General features: G+C 50.4%; 6 protein-coding genes across 8 annotated transcripts; 5 read left to right on the forward strand and 1 right to left on the reverse strand.

The window, feature by feature from the left end:
• Nucleotides 1-781: 781 nt before the first annotated feature.
• AAFC00_007334 (uncharacterized protein) lies at nucleotides 782-2,068 on the forward strand (the record flags this gene model as incomplete). The annotated part of the gene is made up of 1 exon (XM_069347424.1): nucleotides 782-2,068. The coding sequence occupies one exon, from the start codon at nucleotides 782-784 to the stop codon at nucleotides 2,066-2,068; it is 1,287 nt and encodes a 428-aa protein (XP_069202026.1).
• Nucleotides 2,069-3,276: 1,208 nt separating this feature from the next.
• On the forward strand, nucleotides 3,277-7,068 carry AAFC00_007335 (uncharacterized protein; the record flags this gene model as incomplete). 2 transcript variants are annotated; one of them, XM_069347425.1, is made up of 2 exons in its annotated part: nucleotides 3,277-6,227; nucleotides 6,303-7,068. In XM_069347425.1, 2 exons carry the CDS (start codon nucleotides 3,277-3,279, stop codon nucleotides 7,066-7,068), a joined length of 3,717 nt encoding a protein of 1,238 aa, XP_069202027.1. The 2 variants fall into 2 exon arrangements, with proteins under 2 accessions (XP_069202027.1, XP_069202028.1); XM_069348406.1 differs by having other exon boundaries at nucleotides 3,532-6,227.
• Nucleotides 7,069-7,507: 439 nt separating this feature from the next.
• Nucleotides 7,508-9,244, forward strand: AAFC00_007336 (uncharacterized protein; the record flags this gene model as incomplete). Its single annotated transcript, XM_069347426.1, has 1 exon — nucleotides 7,508-9,244. The coding sequence occupies one exon, from the start codon at nucleotides 7,508-7,510 to the stop codon at nucleotides 9,242-9,244; it is 1,737 nt and encodes a 578-aa protein (XP_069202029.1).
• Nucleotides 9,245-11,016: 1,772 nt separating this feature from the next.
• On the forward strand, nucleotides 11,017-12,926 carry AAFC00_007337 (uncharacterized protein; the record flags this gene model as incomplete). 2 transcript variants are annotated; one of them, XM_069347428.1, is made up of 6 exons in its annotated part: nucleotides 11,017-11,077; nucleotides 11,133-11,204; nucleotides 11,267-11,535; nucleotides 11,593-11,693; nucleotides 11,748-12,112; nucleotides 12,181-12,926. In XM_069347428.1, 6 exons carry the CDS (start codon nucleotides 11,017-11,019, stop codon nucleotides 12,924-12,926), a joined length of 1,614 nt encoding a protein of 537 aa, XP_069202031.1. The 2 variants fall into 2 exon arrangements, with proteins under 2 accessions (XP_069202031.1, XP_069202030.1); XM_069347427.1 differs by having other exon boundaries at nucleotides 11,133-11,198.
• Nucleotides 12,927-13,291: 365 nt separating this feature from the next.
• On the reverse strand, nucleotides 13,292-14,602 carry AAFC00_007338 (uncharacterized protein; the record flags this gene model as incomplete). Its single annotated transcript, XM_069347429.1, has 1 exon — nucleotides 13,292-14,602. The coding sequence occupies one exon, from the start codon at nucleotides 14,600-14,602 to the stop codon at nucleotides 13,292-13,294; it is 1,311 nt and encodes a 436-aa protein (XP_069202032.1).
• A 2,261-nt stretch (nucleotides 14,603-16,863) lies between these two features.
• Nucleotides 16,864-17,665, forward strand: AAFC00_007339 (uncharacterized protein; the record flags this gene model as incomplete). Its single annotated transcript, XM_069348428.1, has 2 exons — nucleotides 16,864-17,001; nucleotides 17,057-17,665. The coding sequence occupies 2 exons, from the start codon at nucleotides 16,864-16,866 to the stop codon at nucleotides 17,663-17,665; spliced, it is 747 nt and encodes a 248-aa protein (XP_069202033.1).
• Between the last annotated feature and the right edge of the window lie 895 nt (nucleotides 17,666-18,560).

Raw genomic sequence — 18,560 nt, forward strand, 5'->3', positions numbered from 1 at the left:
GGTGAGAGATGGTTTAGCCGCCCCCTCTCACTGTCCCCAATCACTGTCGCACATCCGCATCTCTGCGTCAAATTGTGATAGACCATTCGAGACGGGAATGGTTTTATTGGCACTTGAGCAGATCATGTCTTCCCACTTGTTTTACATATTTGCGCCCAGGACCTCGAAAGTTGAGATTTTACATTGAGACAGGAGAGGTTCGAGGGGATCTGCAGGCACATGAGCACAGCCGGGGAAACGTTGTGGCGGCGTTTCCTGCTGCTGGGGACACAGCAAAACGGCGCTAATGGTCGCTATCAGAAATGTTGATGGCAGGCAAGTGAAGTCGTGATAGACATACGAAGGGTGTTTTCTTAGCTACACGATCCACTTATTGGCACGTCCTTGCGAAAGCATGGCAATGTAAAGCCGTTAGTGAGATAGAGACAGTGAACGGCATCCCGGCATCCTAGCATCTGGGTAGATAACTCCGGTCGTATGCGATGCCCATTAATAGGCCTCTTCCCACATGTAGGCCATGTTCTGTCTCTCACTCCTCATACCTCTATCCTCCTCACTCTCACCTTACACCCCTACTCTTACCTACTCTTGTCATTATCGCTCTGATTGTCCTGCTTTTTTGAGAATCGTTTCCACATTTGCACTCAACTTATCCCGTGTATACATCGCGTCGTTTAACACTTACACTTAGCATCATATACAGGCAGTGCCTGCTTTGATCTTTGAACGAAACACAAAAACAAAAGAAAAACAAACACAACTCCTCAGACCCGCTCGAACCATGCAATTCACTAAACGCTCTCTCGTGGCAGCGCTCGTGGTCGTGCCCACGACTCTTGCGCAGACCTTCACGGACTGCAATCCCTTGGAGAAGACTTGTCCAAACAACCCTGGGTACTCGGGTTCCACCTTCTCCACCGACTTCACCAAAGGGAACCCGGCCAAGTGGTCCGCTGCTGCTGGTACTACCATCACTTATGGTAGCAATGGAGCAGAGTTCACGATTGCGCAAGCCGGGCAAGCACCCACGATCGAGACCGATTTTTACATCTTCTTCGGCAAGATTGACGTTGTGATGCAAGCCGCACCTGGAACCGGCATCGTCAGCAGTATCGTGTTAGAGTCCGACGACTTGGACGAGATCGACTGGGAGTTCTTGGGTGGTGACACCACCCAGGTCGAGTCAAACTATTTCGGCAAGGGCGACACTACCACATACGATCGCGCCATTTATCATTCCGTCTCTACTCCACAGACGACCTTCCACACGTATACCATCGATTGGACATCTTCCTACATCAAGTTCGAGATCGATGGTACCGTGATTCGTCAACTCAACTACGCCGATGCCAACGGAGGCAGCAGATTCCCCCAGACTCCCATGAAGCTCAAGCTCGGCAGCTGGGCAGGTGGTGCTCCAGGCAATGCCCCAGGCACCATTGAGTGGGCCGGTGGAGCCACGGACTTCTCTCAGGCACCATTCAAGATGTATGTCAAGTCCATCAACGTGGCAAACAGCAACCCCGCTGGCGAATATGAGTGGACCGATCACACCGGCAGCTACCAGAGCATCAAGCTGATCAAGGGCGATGGATCCAGCGCGAGCGCTGGTAGCTCGTCTGGATCTCCGTATGTCTCTCCTGTCTCCAAGGTTGCTGCATCCAGTGGAAGCAGCAGCAGCAGCGCGAAGATTGTCGCATCATCATCCAGCGTACCTTCTGTCAAGGCTGCACTTCAGGCGGGCGCTGCCACATCCTCGGTCTCGAGTCACCTTACAGCCTCGAGCTCCGTGGTGTTGTCGACTAGCCACGTCCAGAAGCAGGTGACTGCTTCTTCCACGGCGGAGAGCTCCACACTGTCTCAGGTAGCCGCTGCCGCTGTTGCTTCTTCGTCAAGCACTCGCTCTGGTAGCAGTGCTAGCAGCAACAGCAGCTCGTCAAAGAGCGCTGCCAACGCCACAGCCTCGAGCACCATGAGGCAACAGTCCGCCAACGCTGCTTCGAAGCAGGGAGTGGCAACTACCCTCACCGCTCTTGCCGGTGTTGCACTTGCGCTAGTTTGCATGTAGAAGACGTGCCGAAGTATTCGACCTTCGAGGGTCGATCATGTATGCATGGGAGGAAGAAACAAAACAAAGCATAGCGAATGGAGTTTATGATTTTCTGATTTTCCTAGCATTTTTTTCTCCTCGCCATCTCACGCTGAGTGAGGATAGGCGATGGACGGTATTCACGGAAGGATAAGGCAGGTACTTTTTCTTTGGACGTAGGAATGGATGTGGACGCATGGGCGTACAAGTAGAAACAGCACTTCCATAGACAAACAAACAAATCAACTATAATCATATAAACAAAGATGATCTTCATTGCATATCTGAGTGCAAACTGGTTCTCATCGCGGTGAAAACCATGTCGAGGAGCTACACGTATGGAACGAGACTCATGACCTGCGTTGAGCATTGTACAAGTCCTTATCGATAACCATAATGACCTATACAAGCGCCTGCAGTCATAGCTCTTTAGACGATAGTGGGATAACCTGACACCGGAAGATGTTGTAGAAGCTCTGATTTGGTGCAACAGACTTGACTGTGGTCCATGCTGCACGACTCCTCATCAAGATCGTCTGTGTGTTCTGCGGGCGTGATATGCAATGACAGCTGGACCTCCGCAGATGAAGGAGCTTGGGTGTTGCTGCTTCAATCGTGCTTGTAAACGTAGACTCGAACCATACTGTACCTTCCCTGCGTCCACCGAATATGGAACACGTCCATACCTATCTAGAAACCCCTTTCTGAGGCAATTTTGAGTAGTAACATACCTGTTCGCTACATAGTTGCAGGACTATTCACATATCGAGATTTTATTTGCTAGTGCATGACGAGTTTCGCATTGAGAAGTTCCCCACGTTGATCGAATTCTTCCGTGGTCCTTGTGATCTGAGCTTCCCTGACTCGATCACATCGTCAATTTCATCATTGTCCAGTGGAGTTCATCTTCCAATTACTTTGTCTTCGTTGATATTAGAGCTACCTTTCTTCCACTTTAACAAAACATATCAAAGGATCAGATTGGAAAGGGCATTGCACCTTTCATTTTAGCTTATCTCATGCTCATGGTGCAAGGTTGAAGCATTGTGTAGCATAATTCATTTTTGAGCATCTGCAAAAGACCGCGGAGAGCAAGGATAGCTTAAGAGAGGTGTTATTTGGCCCCCACTGCAGGAGCTGCACGAAGCACCAGAGCACTTTCTAGCAATAGCAAGGTGCATACCAATATGTCGGCACTGCGTCACACACAGTCACTCCATCATCTCGACGCCGATTCTGATGATGAGAGCGATTACGGAGCAGTGGCGTCCAGCTCGGACGGAGAGGGGCACCAAGATCTAAGCACATCACAGCTTGCCGCTATGGCTCTTGCAGACTCAATGGACGAAGGTGGTCACAAGATGCGCAGTGGTGAGCAAAATGGACAAGAGGCAGACTTAACGGAAAGTCAGGTCTTGCGTGAGAGAGAAGAGGCGCCGATGATGCTGGAAAGAGACAGACAACGAAAGACTACGATATTCAGCGCTGCAGTCGAGAAGGCTATGAGCCATTCCGAGGCAAAACAATTCTATCAACGAGTCAAAGCAGAGGGGTTGGGCAATACTCCAGGTATGGGCGCAGCAGTGCCAGGAGTTGGTCTGGGTGGCAGCGATGGCACCAGTCCGGTGATGCGCGCTCGAACATACAGCAGCCACGTCGGAGGTGATGCCAATGGATTCACTGGAGTCAGCAAACTGCGAGGTCGACAGCAGAGCAATCTCAGCTTGGCTGCGTCCGGAGCTGCCGCCGCTGCTGCCGCGTCGTCTTCAACTTCACCAGTCCTGGCGTATAGCACTTCACCGGATGCCGGGAAGAATGGTGCTGCTGCCACCTACGAGTCGGCACTTCCCATAGATCACAACCAGCACCTTCCTTCCACAGACGTCGATAGTCAGACGCCAGGCCTTGGCAGTCAAGGTGCTCCTTCCCAAGAACAGCAACAGAGCCACCAACAACACCACCATCATCATGATAATGATCAGCACAAGGCACACACGCACATTGCCCCTGGCAATCCATATGTAGAAGTCGATCACGCAGCCAGAGATCACTCTCTCCACCCAGCTCTGCCACATGAGCCCAAGCCTTTTTTGGAGCAACAAGGACTGCATGGTGCTGGTGCCGGTGTTGGACTCGGTCAAGGAGCCAATGGATTTGCCGTTGATGATACCAAGGTTTCGGCCGAATTGACTGCTATCTACAGCAACATTCAGAAAATCCTTGATCTTCGGCACAAATACATTCGTCTCTCATTGCAATCTTCTTCCGACAACCCGAAAGACGACCCCGCTTGGCCAATCTATCCTCCACACCCTCAGCCTGCTAGAGACGACTACGATGCCCAATACATGGCGGATCTCGCTGGTTCCGGCAACGCTATGACAGACAGTCAGGACCTCACGCAACCCAGACCATCGTCTTCTTTCCCCTCCCCATTAGCCGACCCTGCCAGCAAAAAGGATCGCAAGTCCCGCAAGCTTGGTACGAACATCGGAGAAGACTTCCACATTGAAGATCTTCTGCCTGTACCGGGTCCAAGTGAGATGACTTTCCACCAGGATGCCGCCGGTGTCTATCAGGTCTACGAGAATGCCACCGCTCAGCAGGCTGACACCCCCATAGTCCACGTGCCCACTCTTCGAGAATACTATATGGATCTCGATGCCATCTTGAACGTCTCGTCCGATGGTCCGAGTAAATCGTTTGCCTATCGCCGTCTTCAGTACCTTGAGGGTAAAATGAACCTCTACATCCTCCTTAACGAATACCAAGAAATTGCCGACACGAAGGCTGTTCCTCACCGTGACTTTTATAACGTACGAAAAGTCGATACTCATGTTCATCACTCGGCATGCATGAACCAGAAGCATCTTCTGCGCTTCATCAAGAGCAAGATGAAGAAGAACCCCGATGAGGTTGTTTTGTTCAGAGATGGCAAGCATCTGACCCTGCGAGAGGTCTTTGAGAGTATCAACCTCACAGCTTATGACTTGAGTATCGACACATTGGATATGCATGCCCACACCGACTCGTTCCATCGTTTTGACAAGTTCAACCTCAAGTACAACCCTGTGGGCGAGTCAAGACTGAGAACCATCTTCCTCAAGACCGACAATTTCATCCACGGCCGCTACCTCGCCGAGATCACCAAAGAAGTCATCTCCGATCTGGAATCTAGCAAGTACCAGATGGTCGAGTGGCGCATCTCCATCTACGGGCGAGACTTGGAAGAGTGGGACAAACTGGCTGCTTGGGTTGTGGACAACAAGCTGTACTCACCCAACGTTCGTTGGCTGATCCAGATTCCCCGACTCTACGACGTATACAAGAACTCTAAGCTTATGAACAATTACGAAGAGGTGATCCGGAACATTTGGCAGCCTCTGTTCGAGGTCACACAAAACCCTCAGTCACACCCGAAGCTGCACATTTTCCTGCAGCGCGTCATCGGGTTTGATTCTGTTGATGATGAATCAAAGACTGAGCGAAGAGTCTATCGCAAATTTCCCTTGCCGAAGGATTGGGACACTCAGCAGAACCCGCCTTACAGCTATTGGGTCTACTATCTCTTTGCCAACATGACAAGTCTCAACGTATGGCGCAAGCAGCGTGGCTTCAACACGTTCCATCTCCGACCTCACTGTGGCGAGGCTGGAGATACCGATCACTTGGCTGCCGCTGCTTTGTGCTGCCACAGCATCTCGCACGGTCTGCTCTTGAGGAAGGTACCACTTTTGCAGTACATCTTCTACCTTGAGCAGATTGGTGTTGCCATGTCTCCGCTCTCCAACAATGCTTTATTCCTGGCTTACGAGAGAAACCCTTTTCTATTGTACTTCCGACGTGGTTTGAACGTCAGTCTTTCCACTGATGACCCTCTACAGTTTGCCTACACCAAGGAGCCTCTGATCGAGGAATACGCTGTGGCTGCGCAGATCTACAAATTGTCTGCAGTCGACATGTGCGAATTGGCCAAAAATTCTGTCAAGCAATCCGGTTTCGAGCATCAAGTAAAGCAGAAGTGGTTAGGACACAACTATCACTTGCCAGGTGTCGCAGGTAACGACATGGCCAAGGTAAATGTACCAAACATTCGTGAAGCTTTCAGACATGAGACATGGTTACAGGAACTCGCTATGTATGTTGACTTCCTCCCTGCCGTTGCCACTTCCTCTCCTCCTCAATGAGTGCCGGAGTCTAAACATTAGCACAGGATTGATCGCTACACTCGTGTAACGTCTCCGTCACGCGCAGTGTCTACCTACAACCTTCCACCATCGAATCTGCCTATATCCAACCCGAACATACGGATCGACCAGCTTCAACCACCTCATTCCCCAACGTCCATGAAGACTCACCCTTCGGCCAACAACGCGCTTCATCAGAATACACATGACCTCCACCAATCGCAAACCGTATCAGCGAGATCACAAGAGCCCTATACGGCAAGACATCCTCACAGCTCAACAACCGGCGATGCATTCGTACTGGGTTCTCCACAGAGGAAGGCTGGCCGTTCCACTAGCATGGGTGTACCTTTTTCAGGTCCTGCCTACCTCGACCACAATGCTCTACACAGCAGCACATCTTCGGCGGTGCATGATTCATCTCATGGTCATGGTCTAGGGGGTCTTGGCATCAGCCCTGCTCCAACGTCCGTACCGCCTGATCTTGGCTCCATGCAGCAGCCTCCTGTTCCTGTTTCATCGATTGATATGTCTGAGCCAAAGTTGTTTCCTGGAATCTTTAGCAAAAGCAGGCAGGGCAGTTTCAGTTCCGCGAGCCCATTCGCCAGGCTGAATAACCAGGATAGTCCTAGTAGCAGACGTGTTTCCTTTGATCACCTGGACGGGGAGGATAGAGTTCACGAAAACCTATCAGCCTCCCTGGCTAGCACGAGTCGTTTGAGCGAAGCAGCTGCGAGTACTGCGATCACAGAGGAATCTGAGAATGATAATGCAAGCGAAGAAGAAGCTTGACCTGATCATCAGAATGAATGCACGACGGCGAACATGGACACAATTCACGCTTACCCGATATGATGTATGGACGGGATCCCAGTGCCTGAATAATTAGACATATTGCTAGACCTGTAAAGATAGAAATAGAAAATTGTTTTTCAGATGAGACTTGAAACACGAGGTTATGTGGTATGACTGATGGAGAAAGTGGCGGTCTCGGCTTCCAAGTTTGTATTACATATCCGATACAGGGTGGATGACGGAGAACGAATCACGGAAGGGTATAAACCCAGGGTCCTCTGCGCGCCATCGGCGACTTGGCCTATCGCCACCCCGCGTTGCGCATTCCTGAGCAATTGCGAACGAACAAGTCTTTCTCTCCATACACAAACCGTGTTAGTTTTAGCATCTTCGGAAGTCCGCCGCCGCCGCCGTGACCGGACAGCATGAAGCAGAAATGCCCCGCCGTCGCGCAAAAGACCAGGATCCCGTGCGCAAAAGGTCGCGAAACGGATGTGACAGATGCCGCAGCAGGAAAGTGAGGTGCGATGAGGCCAAACCCACATGCGGTCAATGTAGCGCCAAGAACTATGTCTGCCAAACCACTGTCCATCTCAAGTGGGAGACTGATTATCAGAGTCTCGGGCGAGCATTTGGACGAGCTGGTGTGTGGAGCAAAAGAGCCCCCACGAGTGATTCTCCGCCTTCTCCGCCTTCTTCTCATATCACATCTGGGGGAGACATACCATGGCGTGAGATACCACACATATCTGCTTACAGTTTCGTGAACGCGACCTTGGGGAATGTCAAAGACCTCACTACGCTGGAATACGACTATAACGATGGACTGACCGGTTCGACTCTGGTGTTGAAGTCTGCCGCTCACGAACGTGACGACACTGCCAGTACCGCGTCCATATCACCATGGCTCCACAAACAGCAGCTGCCTGGCAGTTACACTGCGATTCCGAATGTCCTGCGACAATTGCCTCATTTGTCCGATCCTATGCATTCGCATCTGCTGTCCTACTACATGGATCGAATTTGCCCACTGACGGTCCCAACCTCTGTCTCAAAGTCTCCTTTTGCTTCGCTCATCCTGCCATTCTCGGTCACAGCTTCGCCCACAGTGTTAGATTCTCTGCTTGCGCTGGCTGCATGCCACAGGTCCAAGACCGACAATTCTTTCAAACCGACTGCATTATTGCTTGGCGATAAAGTGCTCCGAACTTTGCGCGCGCGACTGACCATTGAGGATCCGCGTCAGGTGGCGGTAGACACGGAAACGCTCGTGGTCATGATGGTGCTTTGCCAATTCGAGATCGTGAATGAATGCGACAAGCGGTGGACCGTTCACTTGAAGGGCGCAAGAGACCTCATCCGTCTCCGGCGGGAGGCTCTGGCTCATTGGGACCAAAAGCCGCAGGCGAATGACCTTGTAGATTTTCTCGAGAAGTACTTTGCTTACCAGGATGTCATCGGTCGCACAGCTTGTGGCGAAGCGGCAATTTTCGGCAATGATTTTTGGGACGCTGATACAAATCAGGCGGACGCTTGGTTGGGCTGCTCGCCCAAATTGGTGGCGACTATCGGCGACATAACCACTCTCGGTAGAGTACATGCTCTCAATCCTGCAGTCTCCGCTCGTCCAGACTTCCAGCATGATGCAGCAGCTATCGAAACTCGACTTGCAAGCCTTGAGCAGCGAGTATTTGATGAGGATGATGACCTACTGCAAACATCAGCCGAGCTCAAAAGACTTGCCGCGATAGTTTACTTCCACAGCTCTGTTCACAGTGCGACGCCTGCTATGCCTTTGATCAAGGAGACTGTACAACAGATACTCCAGCTTGTCTATGTTCTACTAAGCCACGAAGTCACTGCTGGCTTGACTTGGCCGGTCTTCATCGCAGCGGTGGAGCTCGACACATTCGCTGACTTTGAATGGATCAGTGCAGATGAAGTAACCCACGATGTACCTCAATATGCAAGACCGTTCATCTTGTATGCTCTGGACAAGATGTCAGTCTCCATTGCCAATATCAGCAGGACGCGATCTGTGATTGAAAAAGTTTGGCATGCGAGAGAGCACGGCACAGTGACTGCTCACGGAACGATGGGCCGCCCAAGCAGCGCCAGCAACGATTGGGAACGTTTTGTAGCCCCGTATTGTGCCAACATGAGCCTGGTATGAGTGGTTCCGATACACGATACCCATCTTTAGGCATTGCGCTCACATGCGTCGCTACGTTGGAAGTGGAAGGGGAAGGAAGCACTATACAACCTGCAGCGGATCTGTGGCCGATTGTCGGATCACTTTTTTCCCGCAGACCATGGCCAAGACGGCCATGCAAGGTGCACAGATCCGAAGACTATGCTGCGTATCCTGGGTACTTTGTTCACGTGGTAGCTTTTCTTTTTCATATTCTCATCTGACTAGCATGGGAAATTTCTCTCGCTTGTACCTATTTTGCACTGGAGCTGGACCATTCCCTACCAAGCGCTACGCTTATCAGTAGTGGAATACAGGTGAACACTTTCTTTCTCACAATGTCAAGATAGGAGAACTTCAGGCAAATCATGGAGATGTTTCTCTTCCCGAAGATCACCTTCGCGTAGCCGCCAGCTATTCTGAGTCTGATGGAAAGCTGAATGCTTCGCTTGCGATGAATCAATCACCTTCATGGATCCACTGTCACGATATCACACATCGACCATCATCATTTCGTCCCTCGGTCCCGCCTCATTTCGCTCGCTTGCCTATTTGGTTGGTCATGCGTAAACTTAGCCTGACTTAAGCGCGGTCAATGGAAATGATGGCTCATGCACCAACAATCGCGTTCACATTCGCACGGGTAACAGGTGACGAATACGAAGCAGTCTGACACTGCATAGACTACCTGACTTGACTCATTCACCCGAGCAAATCTGTGGCCTGACTCAGTTTGATATATATTGCATATTCGAGCCGAATTCGTCCAATGCCTCGGTGTTGAAGACGGTTGATTAGCATTATACTTGCTGTCGGTCAAGCCTGACCCACAACTTCCCCATGGGCAGACTGCGCTGAATCACCGTCTTCCTGTGTGTTATATAAAAACACGGAGTAAAGTGGGTCGGATTGCAGTCAGTTGCAGCGGCAAGGCAGCCGTACAACAGCGTCGCTTGTGGCTCAAGCCACTCACGCACTCGCGCCACTCTTCACAATGACTGATGCTCGGTATATCCGTACACTTGTACTGATTGTGCAACTAATAGGATCAACTCGACCTTCCAATATTCCTCGCTACCTCGATTTACTCAAGGACATCGTCTGGAGGTTGACATCACAGCACCAAAGCGCACAAATTCTTGCATTGGACTTCTACCGAGACATAAACTGAAGGACACTCAATCACGGAACACATTATACTCTCCGTGACCATTTCGCTGTACAAAGTGCTGAGTGAGCCGAAATCCGAGCTTCATCCACAATACCCACTAACAACCCACCCACCCAATACATGTCGCAAGGATGTGTACAATCGCTGTCTATTGTCGATCGTATAACTACTGTAGATGCAGAAGAGTAGTACACGGGGCATGCGCTGCTTGTTGCCGAAGGAACATGCAACCGTAGCATCTCGTGACTTCCCAATGCGACAGCCTCGGTGTCGATCAGCTGCCGATTTGTATTCTCATAGGCGGAGGAATGTATACAGAGGATTTCGGGACAGAGAGTGGACAACTGCACGTCTCACCCGACATGTAACACTTCAATCGCGGGGATGAGGGGATTGGCTGGGGAATCAATTACAGGAAGCCTGGGGTTATACGCGGGGCCCCACCAGATCGATGTTGATGATGTGGATGCTTAATGCAAACAAGATATATAGTCTGCGCCCACGCGCGCAAGTAACCTTTACGCTACACCATACACTGCATCATTTTGCAAAGACTCAAGCATCTTCATACCCGCCTGCCAAGATGGCGATTGGAAACATCTACATCATCACTGCGGTGGCAGTGATTGGTGGCGGCCTTTTCGGTACAATTACCTAGCTAGAACGGATAGTGTTGAGTGTCTGCTAACGCTGTCTAAGGCTTTGACATCTCATCGATATCTGCGATTCTTGGTACAATGTCATACAAATGCTACTTTAATCAAGGTCCTGGTCAGTTCAAGCGACTTTGTTCATTCCTGCCTCAGATTCCTGTTATTGATAACATTCTCTAGATGGTCCTCCATTCAATGCTGCTGCCAAATGTAGCGGGCCACGCTCAGGCACCCAAGGTGGTATCACTGCAGCGATGCCAGCCGGATCTTGGCTCGGTGCTCTGTTGTCTGGCTATATCTCAGACAGACTGGGTCGAAAAAGAGCAATCATGATTGGATGTGTGGTCTGGTGCGTCGGCAGTACCCTCATCTGTGCTTCTCAGAACATCGGAATGTTGGTCACTGGTAGGGTAATCAACGGTTTGTCAGTGGGAATCGAAAGTGCTCAGGTTGATTTCGACCTTCTCCATGCACTCGATCGCCGTTTACTGACATATGGCCACTAGGTCCCAGTGTTTTTGTCTGAAGTTGCGCCGCCTTCAAAACGCGGTCGATTTGTAGGCGCACAGCAATGGGCAATTACGTGGGGAATTCTGATCATGTACTAGTAAGTGCTTGGGGGTGAAGTCTTCGGCATGGGCATGAGCTAATCTTTTGGCAGCATCTCTTTCGGGGCTTCCTACATTGGTGGAGATGCACCGACTACCTACAGTACCGCTGTGTTTCGCGTCCCATGGGGCCTACAAATGATACCTGCTATCGGTCTTTTCTTCGCGATGATCTTCATGCCGGAATCTCCAAGATGGCTTGCGAGGAAGGATCGATGGGAGGACTGCCACAACGTTCTGACGCTTGTTCATGGCAAGGGAAACCCTGACTCGCCATTTGTCCGCCACGAATTGCAGGATATCCGTGAGATGTGTGAATTCGAGGCTCGCAATAGCGATGTCACCTATTGGGAATTGTTCCAACCACATATGATATTCCGCACACATGTTGGTATCTTCACCCAGATCTGGGCCCAACGTAAGTCAGCCTTGCTATGCGTCCGATGTGCCTCCACTGCATATAAATCTAACTTTTCGTCCCCGTAGTAACTGGTATGAACGTCATGATGTACTACATCACATATGTCTTTGGTATGGCAGGCTACTCTGGCAACGCCAACCTTCTGGCTTCGTCCATCCAGTACATCATCAACGTCGTAATGACTATTCCTGCCCTTGTCTGGGTAGACAAATGGGGACGTCGACCGACTCTGGTCGTTGGTGCGACTCTCATGATGACCTTTATGTATGCCAACGCAGGGATAATGGCCACATACGGCATAGTTGTTCCTGGCGGGGTCGACGGCGTGCCTGAGGAATCCATGGCACTTTCAGGCGCTCCAGCGAAGGGTCTTATCGCTTGCACCTACCTGTTCGTTGCCTCTTACGCTCCTACATGGGGTCCAGTAAGTTGGATCTATCCTCCCGAATTGTATCCACTTCGCGTTCGTGGAAAAGCAGTTGCACTCGCCACATCCGCCAACTGGGCCTTCAATACCGCTCTCGGTGCCTTTGTACCTCCAGCATTCGAAAGTATCAGATGGCAGGTTTACGTAGTCTTTGGAGTGTTCTGTACCGTCATGTTGATCCACGTCATCATCTTGTTCCCGGAGACCGCTGGCAAAACTCTGGAAGAAACAGAGGCGATGTTCTTGAACCCTCACGGCCCACGATACATGGGGACCCCGGCATGGAAAACGAGGGTGCAGACATCGCACATGTCCCGCATCGAGCGTGGTGACGTTCCAAACGAGAAGCTAGAAAAGTTGGAGGTTGAGAACACAGGAAAGTGATGAAAGCTCAAAGAGGAGGTGATCTGATAGACTTGATTGTCTTGGGCTGGTGCTCCACTCGCTGGAACAGATTGCATAATGGGACACGAGTCATGCTCGTCAGTCCTCTCGCTTCTGCGTATTATACCTGGGAAATTCAGCCTATTTCACATTGTGTTATACGACATGATCCACAGTCAGGAGTTGATGCATGCGTCAATCAACTTCTGAGCCCATCTGTCGTGATTGCTTACTCTTGTTCTAATCAACGGACGGTTGAGTTCCAGAGGTGAAGGTCCTAATAGTTGTGTTTTGCAATGTGTAGACTAATAATATAAAGTATATAAATCATAAAAGCCAGTTCGAGTATGCCACTTCTAATCCACCTAAGCAGTGCAGGATGCGTTCCATGTAGCATCACCCTGGGTCACAGCAAGGGCCTCCTTGACGTTCGAAGTTGCAAGGAAGTCTGAGAAACTACAAGTGCCGTAGAGATCGGACTTGCATCCCACGGGCGAGAGATCAAAGTTCGCCTCGTTCAACACTAGCTGAATGCGCTTCTCGCCCGAGCAATCGAGCTTCTTCCATAACATCTGAGCAGCGAAAGGGACTTGAGTGCTGGTCCTCCACAGGCGGGATGGGCTTGGTGAACCATCGACCGGATAGGCAGTATCATTAGCAAGGCCGAGCGCAGTCAGACCGAGATCAATGGTAGTATCGTGTGCGAAGTTGAGCGAGAGGTTCTGAGCAGCCGACCCATTGCCTTGCATGAAGGTGGTCAAGTTACTGACAAGCAAGCTGCCCAGCACCGGGCCTTGGTTGCTAGGCAAACCATAGCCGAAAGCACCACGCATGAGAATGTCAAGCTCGTACTCGAAGTTGAGGATCTCTTGCTCCTCGAACACGGCACACCAAGGGCTGTTGCCTTTGCCGTACACGGCGATCCCATAGGCACAAGCCCACAGCATGCCGTGTGCGTTGGCGGAAGTGAAGTTGACACCAGGATAGGTGGGGGCCAACACAGCATTGATGCGCCTCGCAATAGGAGGAAGGTAGACAGAGCCCCACTCCTTCACTAGGTCGTTTCCAGAGCTATATTCCCAAGTATCACAGGTATCCATGGCGGTGATCCAAGAGACGGTCTTGTTGTTCTCGCCGATGACGTCCAATGTGGCAGTCTCATTGGCGTTGCGGCCATAGTAACCAGCGGCGAACCATTGTGCACTCTCGACGACACGATCTTGACCACCAACAAACAATGTGTCAGTGTACAGCGCCGGGTAGTCCAGACGCAAAGCGACACCGTGATCGAAGCACTCCATCCGTCCAGAAGCGGAAAGATCATTCGTAGTGAACTTGCTCGACCAGCCCTTTGTCAAGAAAGAAAACTCCGAAGGTGCGCTGCCACGAGGCTTGGAGAAGAGAGCCGTATTATTGTTGATGTAATACGACAGACCTTGGATCACTTCAATTTCCCCAGAGATAGGCTGGCGACTACCATGTCTGTGCACGAGGAAGGCCTTGTCGACCGTGCAAGTTTCGGGTGCTCCAGACAGCAGACCTGCCGGTGTGTTCTCCGGACTGAAGTAGGGCGACAGATTGCCCAGGTGTTGGGTAAGGTCAAACGTGCTTGCAGCTTGTGCAGCGGCGACGAGCGACAGCAAAGGCCATTGCCTTGTAGACGATCCCGATCTCATGATTGCGGCACGAATTATGTGATTATTATTACACGGTTGCTAAGAAAAACGTCTGGACAAGAACAAATCGGTGGAGCTGGAGGCTGCTGAGCTGTACCCGTACACCTTGTTGATATTCGCTGCTACCCTTCGCCCTATGCTACGTGCCTGAAGATCATTCTTATATGCACACATAGATAGCTGTGCCTGCATGCAGGCTAATGCACGATGATCAATAGAATCATCGATGACCAGGAAAGATCAAAGATAAAAGATCGGACGTCACCGTGTGGCAGATAGTATAGATGAGCACCTGCCAAAAGCGTGGTACTTATCGGTCTAGAGCATGGTATTATCGTTCTTATCGCTGTCCGCTCTTCTGCCGGGGCCTTCTTGGCGGTATCCACCCCCGCTTGGCCGACTTCGCTGGCGATAGGATCTCACCGAACCGAGGGAGCCGAGTCGTTTTGGCATAAAGCACCTAGCTACTTATACAAGCACAAATAAAGCACAAGCAAATGCTATTTTACATCTGGAGGCACACGGTTCGGAGCGTCGAATTCTAGTATCAAGGACGGAAGTCGATATTATTGAGCAACCTTATGTGACATTGCGTGCTTTACTGAGATGAGTTTGTCCATGTATATAAGCCAACAGCAACTCATTCCACAACTGATCTCGACTTCTTCCTACAACACCTTTGAATGTTGGCGAAGAAATCGTCCTGCAGTGTACAGGGTTGAGGGCAGTGCTAACATGCCTCGCGTGGGTTTCAATGTCTTGATAGGTTGTCAAGGGGCTCGAGAGTCCACCATTGAAGGCTCCGATATTGCCGCCGACCTGGAAAGGTCACATAGCCTCAGATGAAGAGCACGCCGCGAGCACCAGTATCTTGTAGTGGGCTAATCATCCTAGAACAATGGGTGAAGGATGCTAGTTTGTCTTTGACCTTGACAAGATCTCTGTCATCGGCCATGAACAGAATGCTGATACCATACACTATGAAATCTGAGACGTAGCTGTGCTTGACTATAACTCGTTGCTGACAGGAGGCATGACATCGTGGTGAATGGCGATATGCCATGGCTTGAGTTCCTCAATTCGCCTTTGAACAACAGGGCGCATCGGTCTCGTCACACCGAAACCTCGGCAGGGGGTCGAGTCATACCCACGACTGACGCCAAATGGCGCTTAGCTCTCATACTTTCGATTCGAAAGAATTCAAGCTGCGACGATAGCTCGTGGAGTACGATCGCCGCGTGACCACCCTGAGCGGCTCTCTCTGCTATACCCCAGATGTACAGACGAAGTCGAAGATACCGTTTCAGTTCGCCTATTACGACACGTAATCGTGGTTCGGCCAAGATGGGCTATTGCATGTTGCACTGTTCAGCGAGTGACGAGATACTGCAAGCCATACACATCTGTATTTCCGGTGGTCTTGGCAGACTCGCAACACTTCATCCTTGACTATGATGATCACTGCCACTCCTAGACTATTGTAAGTCGAACATTGAGCAAGCCTCACCGAATAGTTGAATGGAGTTCTGGTGCGCATTTCAGAAAATGCAAAATAAGAACAAAAGGAGACCAAGCCCAGTTTGCTATCTCCTTGATCACCATTATTTTCTGATGCCGGACAAACATCTCTAACACACCAATCTCGAAATTGTTGTCTCACTCTCTTCTCATGACGCATTCGCAAGGTGTAAGTGTAAGTGAAGCTGGAACGCCCGTCAAGCAATGCTTGATGTCTACCTTGAGAAGCCTTAATTATCAACTTTACTCGAGAGTTGAGCTTCGTTTCATGTAGTGACGACGCTCCAGCGTGTCCATGCTCGAAGCTCGAGTAATTGCAGTTCAAAATAATTCACTACACTGGCGAGCCTCTTACCATATCATGTCGACCTGAATCTTACTGTTTCTTCCTTTTCCACATGCTCAGCACGCTCTTTTCCTTGCAAACTCCAACTTGGTCGTTTTTTCTGACTGCAATTTCTAATCAGAGTATGGTCAACTCTGCTTGGGCTACTCACATACTTCCAATCGCGGCGCTTGCTTCTGCCGACGTTCTACCTTTCTTCAACAGTAAGCAGTATCAGAATGGGGACTGGGGGGACTGTCCAGCCCAATTGTTCTTGTCGGATCGAGATATTGTTGCACCTCTACCAAATGTACTACTAGATATACACGAGGCCACATCGCCGGAGCGGTATATTAGCTGGGCACCGACTGGACCAGATATTCCGGTGACAGGTCCACAGCTGCTAAATGCTAAAACCATGTCTGTTGTTTATCAGGCTCCCGCTTTTGATGAAGATAACTTTGGCATTTCCGTTCAGAGCTGTAATGGCTCAGAGTATCTGATATGGTGGTCCGGGACCGATATAGACGAACGCGCCGCTGGCATATACCATATTGTGAATAACCATTTACCATTGTATCTGCAAGTCCAAGATCTGACAGTTTCACTAGCTGGACAACACATACAAGAATATATGGAACGTTACTGCCGTAGGGTTTGAGTACGCGGATGCCCATGATATTTTCCTTACTCCAGAGTGCACCGCCGTGTTCACGGTCAACGAACCCCGAGAGTACGACCTTCGAGATTTTGGCATTGATAATGGATGGATCCAAGAATCGTATATCCAAGAGGTGGATCTCGCATCCAATGCTCTATCATTCCAGTGGCGTGCTTCCGACTTCGTTGAACCACATGATTCGTTTTGGACGCCTGACATACGTGGGCCCACGGAACCGCTGCAGGGCATGATGCGTACCGACAGCTGGGACTTCTTCCATATCAACAGCGTACACAAGGATCCTCGCGGCAATTATTTGATATCTTCTAGGCATTATCCTTCACTTTATTACATTGACGGGTCGACTGGGTCGATCCACTGGACCCTGGGAGGGAAACAGAACAATTTTACTGACTTGAGCGACGGCTGGGCTACCAATTTTGCATGGCAACATCATGCTAGGTGGATCGATCCAGAACTCACATCGATCAGTCTGTTCGATGATCGGAACTGCCGGTCAGTACGAAATGCTCCGAAAGACTCCTGCACTACAAACTGATATGGCATGCAGATTCGACATTGCACAGGATCCCATTTGCCGCGGAGTCATCCTGGATCGGGTTTTTAACGAGGACGGTCAAAGCTACGTCCTATCGTGCAACCACAGAGACCAAGTCATTCCGCAAAGGGGGCATGCAGGTCTTGAGCAACCGCAACGCTATCGTGAGTTATGGCAACGAGCCAGGGTTCACCGAATACGACTCGAATGGGACAACATTGTACGATGTACGTTTTGGGCCGTTGAATTTCGATCGCGAAACAGCAGACAGCTATCGTGTCCTCAAAGTCAATTAGACGGGACATCCTACATAAAGCCCGAAAATAATAGCTAGGCCTTTCTTGCAGGACTCTCACCGGCTGCTAAGTGCGGACGAAAATCCGTCGCTCCCCGCTCTGCCCAACAACACCGTCTATTTCAGTTGGAACGGTGCAACTGAGCTCACCAAGTGGGTCATCCTTATCTCCCACAACTCTACCCAACTAGACAGCATGAACCAAGTGTTGTACGAAACCACCAAGACCGGATTTGAGACAAGTTTCTATGTAGGCGATGCAGGAAGATACGTTCGCGCTGTAGCTGTTACTACAAGTGACACTGTGTTAGCTGCGAGTCCAGTACTAGACATGCGGACGGGTGAAATCCTTGAACAACTTTGTAATATTGATGCTTTTAGCTCACGATGGAAGGAGAGTAAGAGCGGGAAAGATGATGATGACAAGGATGAAGTCGACAAGAACCGACCCAACGAGAATCAAGTCGACAAGGGCCAAGACGACGAGGGCTAAGCCGACAAGGATCGAATCGATATCGAGGCTGATGAGAGCGCGGCAACGGTCGAACAGTACAACGCACTCAAGGAAGACTGGTGGAATGTGCAAGCGACCACGCAAAA

The sequence above is a fragment of the Neodothiora populina genome (genome assembly GCF_041146345.1).
Source record: "Neodothiora populina strain CPC 39397 chromosome Unknown canker_contig_9, whole genome shotgun sequence".
Lineage (NCBI taxonomy): Eukaryota > Fungi > Ascomycota > Dothideomycetes > Dothideales > Dothioraceae > Neodothiora > Neodothiora populina.